The sequence below is a fragment of the Carex rostrata genome, chromosome 19, assembly GCF_964058835.1.
Source record: "Carex rostrata chromosome 19, lpCarRost1.2, whole genome shotgun sequence".
Lineage (NCBI taxonomy): Eukaryota > Viridiplantae > Streptophyta > Magnoliopsida > Poales > Cyperaceae > Carex > Carex rostrata.
In genome coordinates, this window is record NC_135936.1 from 7,552,065 (window position 1) to 7,561,705 (window position 9,641).

Sequence of the window (9,641 nt, forward strand, 5' to 3'; positions counted from 1 at the left end):
GATTATTTGATATTTACAACTCTAGCTTAAGAGGAAATGTTAAAAATCAATCTCAAAATCATCATCATCAACCATGCATTAATTCAAAATCCAAGTATTTAGATTGAATAACAAAAATAGAAAGAAATAAAACAGTAACGTATACCGTCATTAGAAAATAATTAAGTACAAATGGTTATTTTAAACCTTTGTAATTATAAATGTAATTATAAATAGAAGAACTGTTGTCTCTATTATTTCTCTGTTAAAATCAACAGAAAACACCATTTGACAAATGACAACTATATATTAAGAAAAAAAGTTTGACAGCCACTGTCAAAAAAAGGGTTTGAGGTCCGATTTATTATTTTCATATTCACTGTTGAACTCAATTCTTTAGTCCTGTTTAAATCTTGCACTTAGCAATTTTACTGCTGGTATATTTATAACGGCTCATGATTCGCTCGTTATTTAAATTAACCGGCATATAATTTCAAACCATACTTTATTAAATGAATTAGTCAAAATGAAGGAAAAAAAAAATATAAAAACAACAGTTGTATTTACCATTTAGTTCCTTCAAAAAATATATAAATAAATAAAGAAAGAAAGAAAGAGCTCTCTCTGCAAGTAAGTTAAAGGGAAATCAATGCGCCATATCTCGGTGACAGTTCCTTGCAAGCAATTCGACAGGCCAAATAATCACCCCTTTCCTAATTCCTATAAAAGCCTCAAAATCACACACGCATTTTTCTTCTCAAAAACACCCATCAAATGGATACCTCAACAAGAGATTTGGAGTCTCAGCAAAGACATGATCAGAGGAGGCCTCTCTTGGATCCTACACCTAACAAGGTACCATCTACAAGCAACAACAATCACAGCAACAACCCAATCATTCCCTTATCTAACAGCAACAACGGTAACAACAATAATGGACTTAACAATGCGATGTCGAATGTTGAGGCAGGCTTCGCAAAGGCTTTCAAGAGCACTGCGGATTTAGCGAAGCATCTTCCGACGGGTTGTGTTCTTATATTTCAGATTCTGAGTCCGGTTTTCACAAATCAAGGGGATTGTGATGATGTTAACCGTTCTTTAACCTTGTGGCTCGTGATTTTAAGCTCGGTGACAGTGTTTTTTCTCAATTTCACCGACAGCTTCGTCGACAGTGGCAACAATGTATGCTATGCTCATCATTATTTTATTTTTCCTTTTATATTGGTTTTGTTGCCAAAGAAATGTTAGCATCTGCATTTTTTTTTTTTGCTAAATGAACTAACACAATTAATGTCTACAGGTGCGGTATGTTGTAGCTACATATAATGGATTATGGGTAATTGATGGCAGTCCGCCACCGGATTCAGAAATAGCGAGGAAGTATCGTGTTAAGTTCATCGACTTCCTTCATGCTGTGATTTCAGTTATGATTTTCGCATCAATTGCATTGTTCGACAATAACATCGAGTCCTGCTTTTACCCGGTAATGTCATCTGAAACTAGAGAAATTCTCACCATTGTGCCTCTTGCCACGGGACTCATTGGCAGTTCAATGTTCGTCGTATTTCCGTCAACCCGCCGTGGAATTGGCTTCCCTGCCTTGAGTAGTTGATTTTGCACACAAGGGGACCACATTGAATTGATGTGTTGTTTCAAAGTTGTTTTTTTTTTTTTTTGCATATAATTTCTCAATTTTAAAAGAATAAAAAAAAATATGGATGTATACTATTCTTTGAATATTTGTTAATTTGTTGTATTGGAGAAAGTGGGGGTCACAACATAAACATTTCATAAATTGTATATATTGATACAGCTATTTTAATTTTTTATTATAATTTAATATTGGTTGCGCAGCCAGGATAAACCGCGTATGTTTGTACTTAATTTATAAAGTTGATTCTGTCTTATATTTTAATAAGACTTATCTTGGTATTAATTAAAGAAATTGATGTTATGCTATTGGATATGCTTGTAGAGAGCTATTGGTTCCCTTTTATTTGTGTTTAATTAGTTCTAATTGAATGTTGATGCTTCCAATTTGAGAAATATAAGAAGTCATTTGCTTCTGTCTCTCAACTCCTTGATGTGCTAATATTTGTAACAACTAGCAAATGAAAATACAAATGACAGAGTGCTGATACAAAGTGATAATTCTTTCTGAATCAGGAAGGATAATTTTAATTTCTTTCTAGAAAACAAATGACACATGTAATCACGTATTTCACAATTGACGTGGATATTACATATTTTTTTAAAAATATAATCAATTTTAATTATTCTAATAAAACAAGCACCATTGATTTAATTTTTATAAAAAGCAAGTTCCACCGATCATAGAGATTGGTGGAGGAAGAATTAAAATTTTGTTCTAAAGAATCTGCATTGATCATTTATAGGGATCGATGGAGCTGTTTTTTATAATAATCAACTCAATGGTGTTTGTTATGTTAAAATAAGTAAAATTAGTTCTACTTTAAAAAAAATTTGGATATTACTAGAGGCAGACCCAAGTGAGCCGGGTCAACTGACCCTGTGAATTTTGTCCACCTTTGAAAATAATTTTGACCTCTCTGGAAAGTTTAAAAACCCCTAATTTAATTTAGTTAATCTTTTTTTTTTGTTAATTTGTCAACCAAAGTATTAATTAGGATTAGCTAATAGATTTGAATCTGATTAGTTATTTAAACCGATTCTCTATTTTCCTGACCCATTTCTGAAAATTCTGGATTTGCCCTGAATATTACATGTTAGAAGAGAGAGAGAGAGAGAAAGGAGAGGTAGCACAATTGGTTAGAAAAATGTCCTAGAGTTGTTATACCCAAAGGTCGAGAGTTCAATTCCTCCTCACAAACTTTGGTAGCTACTACCAAGTTTTCAAAAAAAAAAGAAAAAAGAGAGAGAGATCCAGTAGGGTAAATTAGTGGCAAAGAATATACTCTTAAATAATGAACTTGGTTGCTTTTTTCGTTTACCAATTTTGCTTGGTTGCTTTCTTTGCTTATAAATTTTGCGTACAGAAGAAAGAAACAACAATTAGGTAAATATTTTAACAGATCAGTGTTTCCTTCATGCAGCGCACGGACTATATAATCAAAACAACGCTGAATATGGTTTTTTCGCTGCATGAAGGCAAAGCTGCTCTGTTAAAATGTTTACCCAACAATTAGGCCCGGCCCAATGCCAATTGAGGAAGATACCAGCTGAAAGGTGGTGGTTCAAATTGGACCAAGTTTTACAAATGGGGCTATTTTGGAGTTACGTGGAAATATCAATTTTCTAAATTATCGGTAACAAATTTTTCATTTTTCAACTTTCAGTCTTGTATCGAAAGAAAAAAACTGTTTCTATTTGTTGCTTGGATGTTTTGATGGTGAATTATTAATGACAAAGACATGATCATGTTTTGGATCGTTTAGAGAATCCACTAATTAATTGTCTGTCATAAGACAAGACGTCTGGTTCACATAAAATTCATTCATAAAATAACACACAAAATACTCACATGGCCGATTGATTGTGATTTTATTAATGGTTTTTTTAACGGAGCGATCTTACGGTTATAGGCCTTATCTAAAACTAATTAATTATAAGTCTTATTTTATTATTTTATTATGATTTGTCAAACAATGTCCGTGTCTTGTATTATTAAATGACTTTTGGTCCCCAATTTCTTTGAAGTGGGAAGAATGTTTTTAAATGCATTTTTTTTTTCATGTATGTGAAAGATCTGCATACCGCATATGCAGATTTTATTACAAACTTATATATAAAGATTTTAAAATGAGAATTCATATATATATATATATATATATATATATATATATATATATATATATATATATATTCACATGCGTACATTTGAATTTATTTTTACATAAATTAATCTAACAAATTTTGTATGCAACAATTATATACGTGGATATATTCTAAATTGGTTACTCTACTTACATAAGCATATGAGGGTATATGCTTATAAGTCATTTTTTCGTTTTCAAAATCCAAAAAGTTGATTTGAACCGTTAGATGTAATCTCTATATTAAAATGTGCTTGGAGACCAAATTTTATAATTTTCTGAATTTTTTTACTATTTATTAAGCCACTTTGAAAATCGCTGATTCAACGGTGACTTAACAAAACAGTAAAATCAGAAGTCACCGTTGGATCAGCGATTTTCAAAGTGGCTTAATAATTAGTAAAAAAATTTAGAAAAATATAAAATTTGGTCTCCAAGCACATTTCAATATAGAGATCACATCTAACGATTCAGATCGACTTTTTGATTTTGAAAACAAAAAGATGACTTATAAGTATATACTCTCATATGCTTATGTAAGTAGAGTAGCCAACCCCTCTCTCTCTCTCTATATATATATATATATAGAGAGAGAGATAGAGTAGAACTAGGGTGTTCTTAAGTTCACCAAGTTCCTTGGTGAACTCAAGTCTAAAACTCATCAAATTAGCTTTAAATTACGAATCTGAACCGTTGAGACCTGCCTATCTTACGAGTGATGTCTCTACATATGAAAATTTTAAACATTCGAATTAATTTAGTATAAAGTTAAGCGGTCAAAATTAGAAGTTTAATAAATTAATTTTGATGCATTCATTTTTAAAACGTTTTTTGACCGCTTGACTTTATACTAAACTATATATATATACAAGAAGCAATTATAATTTTAGGTTGGATCCGCATAACGTATATTGAATTTGGGTTCCATGAGCCGCACATCCACATATGCGGATTGCATATGCGACTGCTTATTCAAAACCACATGAAAGAGTTTGCATGATGTTCTGAGCATGGCTATCGACTGCATAGGCATATGCGGTCCATGCGGCCGCATTTAAAAGCACTGATCGGGAATGTGGGATCACTGAAAAACATAATGTTGACAATTTCAAAATTAAAATTTGAATCTGAAATTTTATATTATATATGATTTTCATAATGCATATTTATGTTATAAAAATTATGAAAATTTAATATATGTTTCATCCTATATCAAGTGATTTACAGTTTAAATTTTAAGATGTTAAAAAAAAATAGCATATCTATCAATTTGATTTTTAATTGTCAATCTTTTTTTAGCTAATTTGAAATATTTTTGTTAAGTTGTTAAAATAAGCTCATTTTATTATTTACTTCATTATACCAGGACTAAGCACATTGTATTTATATATACTTAGGGTATTAATGGTCGGGCGGGTACGGGTACCCCGGGTATACCCGGGACGGGTACGGGTTCGTCTCGGGTACGGGTAGGACGGGTACAAGGGTATTCGGGTACGGGTATGGTCGGGTATATTTTTTAAAAACCATACCCTACCCGTCCTATACCCGTACCCTTGACGGGTAGGGCGGGTACGGGTACAGGTAGGGCGGGTACGGGTACAGGTAGGCGGGTACGGGTTTTTTTTTTTTTTTTTGCTGTTTTTTTTTCCGGGTATGGGTCGGGTCCGGATGGGATGGCACCGGGTGGGCGGGTGGGAGGGAACCGGTTTTTTGAATTTTGAATTAAAGTGAACAGTACTCGGGTATCGGGTAAGGGTAGTCGGGTACTCGGGTACGGGTATAGTCAGGTACGGGTATAGTCAGGTACGGATAAGGTCGGGTATGGATCCAAAAATGTGAGTCCGGTCCGGTTTTTGCCCCTACCCGCGTACCCGCGTACCCGACCCATACCCGGGCTCGGGCACGGGTACCCCGGGCAGCGGGCACGGGCGGGTAGGATAGGGTATACCCGTTAAGGGTATTGTTAATACTCTATTAATATACTGAATTGTCTTCATCTCGTAGCTGGAGAGTAGAATTACGTAGTTAGTTAATGTGTCATGGTCACCATGAGCTCATTATATTGTGGTCACCACAATTTTGCTTTCTCTTTGACTCATCACATTCTCTTAACACATACCACATACAGTTTCAACTTTCAACCAACCTCCATCCATCTCTTTTCCTTTTATCAAATTTCAATCATGGAACCAAGAGATGAAGAATCAAGTCAGGAGACACAACAACCCCTGTTACCTCGTAATAGTGGAGAGGAAGGCAATGGCACTGTCGGAGCACAATCTGACGCTAGTCTATTGGAAAAAGCTGTGAGTGAGGGGGCAACTGGTGCCGCAGTGCTCGCCAAACATCTGCCGACCGGGGCTACACTCGTGTTTCAGGTAGGCAATGATCTGATTTTAGGCCTAATAGTTTTGTATATATTATGTAGGCAGTAGGTATACCACCTGATCAAAATCAACGGCTCAGAGTACATCATGATTTTGATTATGATCATACGGCTCAGATGCATAACGACACATCTAATGCCATAATTTGATGCTAATGAATGTTTAGCATGAACAGTGGATACATGATTACAAAAATTGACATTTAATATGGTGGCAATCAAGGAGAATAAAGAGTCTTCTTTGTAATTTTGTAATTTGTTTATACAACTTAATCTGTTTGTAATGGTTTTTCGATTCCATGGTCTCTGCTATGCGACGGGATTCATTTGTAGTGTGTTATGTGTATCTATTTTGGTTGGTCCAGCATGCATTTTTCTTGTTTTGATTGTACTGGTACCGGTGGTACCGGGTTCCTTTATTGACTGGAACCAGTACGGTAAATGGATCCATTTGTTTTTTTATTGCTAAATCTATTTTTGGGAACTGTGGTCCAACCTGGTTTCCAGGGGCAAAGAGGTAAAGCCGTAAAGGTAATTAGGCTACTTATTTCACAAAAAACAATAAAGAGATATACACTGAAACATGCAGAAAGATCATCATGCGATTGTTAGTAATTATATGTTATTCTAGTAGCCACTAGCCATATCTATTTTGGAGCACATTGGGAAAAAATTGAACATGAAGCTCTATCTATAACAGGCCCACCTGTTACTGCATGTTGGCTCAAGGATCGAACTGAGCCTTCCAAGAGTTCCTTTCAGTTTGCCAGAGTGACTATATTGTTTCATTGTATGATGGTGTTCTAAAAATTGATAGTGCTTCAGTGACTCTTTTATCTGAGATGTACCTAAGAAAAGGAAACCACTGATAAGTTTCAATTCATGATATAGCCCCACCCCACCGGGTCGAAGTTCTGATAAGGATACTTGGACAGGTGTATCTGCAGTGTACATAATTGTTTTGTATACCATTTTTCCTGGTCTATATGATACCTTTTTTAAGAAAATATATTGTGATATTTGCTTGCCATGGTTCTTGGTTTTGTTTTGCGCATAACTTGTATGGTGGATTGTTTCTCACAACTATATTTTCTTTAAAGCATTACATAATAGCGATCCATTTCAATTCACATTATCTTAGTTTAGATTTCTCTTTGATAACAGATCTTGTACATGTTTCAAATATCATCAGGTGGTTTCCCCAATAACGACCGCCAGAGGCAACTGTCATGCCATCACTCGCATTGAAACCATAAGTCTGATAGTAATTTGTGTCATCTCATGCATGGTGCTAAACTTCACAGACAGTTTCAGAGACAGCAGAGGGAAGCTGCGTTATGGTATAGCAACTTTTACTGGTATATTTGTTTTCAACAGAACACCGCCTCCTCCAGACCAGAACAAGTACCGGATTAGAGCTTCTGATTTCCTCCATGCAATCACTTCTCTTATTATCTTCATGGCTGTGGTACTATACAATAAAGAGGTAAATGAATGCCTCTTTTCGGGTATAACAGATTGGCAAGCAGTACAGATCATTGCGGTTGCTCCGATTTTAATAGGAATTCTTGGATCCATCCTGTTTGTTCTCTATCCAAGTACATGGCATGGGATTGGTTTTCCTGTTGGAGGTTTGGCAATGGAGATGAACGAGTAGTGTTTTCACAAATATTCTGGCCAATGTCTATGTTAAATGTTTAGTTGTAAAAAAGGAAAAAAAGAAAAAAAAGAAAAAAGAAAGATATATTGTGTGGTTGTGATCACAATAGAAAAGATATAATAACTATTTTTTTTATTTTTCTGTTAGATGTATATTGTTTTAGTGATTGCAAAAAAAATTACTAAGAAGATAAGATTGAAATCCCTTTTTTTTATTTGTATCAAGGACAGTTATTTGACTATAGCAAACAATTTTTTTTGTTCAAATAGTTGAATGAAATTTCCTGTAAATTAGAAAGAAAATGGTAATTATTTATCTTCGCGACATTTATTTTCATTCAATTACTTATAGAACTTTGTAATAAACTAAACTTCACATACCTATGGATTCTGGTTGCTAAAGTGTAAACTGTAAAGTGAAAAACAATGAGCATTTTCACCACGTGCATTATATCAATGCATTTACGTTTAATAAGCTTCCTAATAGAATTCAATAGGAATATGCACTTCAAAGCATAGTCACAAGATTCACGAATTTTTCGCGAATTAAACTTGAATAATTCTTTTTTTGGTGATGCCGAACTGAACGCCGAATTATTCGGTTGACCGAATTAAACCCAAATAATTCATCAAATTTACGAATTTTTCCCGAATTTTACGAATCATTTGAATTATTTGCGAGATAATGGAGGACACTAAATCTGAACTTATAATTTATTATGTACTTTATGAAAGTATGCATCACAAGAGGCAAACACACTTCAAATGAAATAAATACAGCACCACAAAAAACAAATATACTTAAATCAATAAGTGCAGCACACAATGAGTGGTGAACTTATTATGAGTATACATTTTTTTTTTTTTGGTGTGTTGATACCTAATTGAATAAGCTGAATACTAATGTTGTCTTGAGTTCATTTCTTGCTTCATTGAGAGCTTTGCTTAATATTTTTGTTTATTAATTGTTGTATTAACTTTAAATTCTCATCTCAAGTTCTTATTTGATTCAAAGCCAGCAACGACTGAGAAAGTTTTATCTTAATTGATTGGTACTTTGCCTTGATTCAAAATAAAATGCACAAGATCTTTTTAATATCAGTGCCAACATGGATTGGACGGTCCAGATTTATTCTGCATTATCTGAAATCCCAAGGGTACAGAGCATAGGTAGTATACGGTCGTATTCTATACGCTATAAAATATATTAAATTAAATGTCGTCGAACAATTTATTTATACGTATTCACGAGTCAATTAACTTGAAAATTAGCTGCTCGTATTGTAAACATCTCTATTTCGGACCACCGTACTTCAGTGTTCACTGTTACATAATCCCAAAATTTTTATTTATAGCATAAAAAAATATAAAAGAACACTCTTATTTCAGGGAATTTCAAAATTATTCAGACTGCAGAATCAATCTACGGACTCAAATATTAAAATCTGCAAAGACAATCTGCGGCAACTTTGAGATATCTGAGAGGTCGCGAATTCCAAAAAGCTTTTGTTGGTCCGGCCTTTATTTTTGATATCTCAGAGGATGCGAATTCCAAGCCAAAAAAGAAAGAGAGTAAAACTCAGGTTGTAATTATTGTACGGACCACAAAAAAAAAAAGTTGGGGCCGCAGATTGTGTGTGTGAGCTCTATTAATTGAAGTCGTAAATTGACTTTGCGGTCTGAATATTTCTGAAATTCTCTCAAATTCATAGTGTTTTTTTATTTTATTTTAATGCTATAATTTGTTTGTTTTCTTATGTCATAAAAAAATTTGGTCCATAATCGATACATATAATTTGTTTATTTTATGACAAAGGTAA

The 9,641-nt window shown here is 33.9% G+C and overlaps 2 protein-coding genes across 3 annotated transcripts; both read left to right on the forward strand.

Annotated features, from left to right (window-relative positions):
- Positions 1-752: 752 nt before the first annotated feature.
- Positions 753-1,628, forward strand: LOC144571734 (protein DMP6-like). The gene is made up of 2 exons (XM_078321105.1): positions 753-1,161; positions 1,280-1,628. The coding sequence occupies exons 1-2, from the start codon at positions 754-756 to the stop codon at positions 1,589-1,591; spliced, it is 720 nt and encodes a 239-aa protein (XP_078177231.1). The 5' UTR covers position 753; the 3' UTR covers positions 1,592-1,628.
- Positions 1,629-5,889: 4,261 nt separating this feature from the next.
- On the forward strand, positions 5,890-7,997 carry LOC144571623 (protein DMP7-like). Of its 2 annotated transcripts, XM_078320973.1 has the most exons (3): positions 5,890-6,154; positions 6,863-6,933; positions 7,355-7,492. In XM_078320973.1, exons 1-3 carry the CDS (start codon positions 5,960-5,962, stop codon positions 7,368-7,370), a joined length of 282 nt encoding a protein of 93 aa, XP_078177099.1. In that variant the 5' UTR covers positions 5,890-5,959; the 3' UTR covers positions 7,371-7,492. The 2 variants fall into 2 exon arrangements, with proteins under 2 accessions (XP_078177099.1, XP_078177098.1); XM_078320972.1 differs by lacking the exon at positions 6,863-6,933 and having other exon boundaries at positions 7,355-7,997.
- The last annotated feature ends 1,644 nt before the right edge of the window (positions 7,998-9,641 follow it).

What these genes read in the sequence shown, in the direction of transcription:
- LOC144571734 (XM_078321105.1), top strand. Translation starts at nt 754, where the DNA reads ATGGATACCTCAACAAGAGATTTGGAGTCTCAGCAAAGACATGATCAG. An exon ending in TCGTCGACAGTGGCAACAAT is followed by an intron (nt 1,162 to 1,279) that starts GTATGCTATGCT and finishes TAATGTCTACAG; the next exon opens with GTGCGGTATGTTGTAGCTAC.
- LOC144571623 (XM_078320972.1), top strand. Translation starts at nt 5,960, where the DNA reads ATGGAACCAAGAGATGAAGAATCAAGTCAGGAGACACAACAACCCCTG. An exon ending in GGGCTACACTCGTGTTTCAG is followed by an intron (nt 6,155 to 7,354) that starts GTAGGCAATGAT and finishes AAATATCATCAG; the next exon opens with GTGGTTTCCCCAATAACGAC.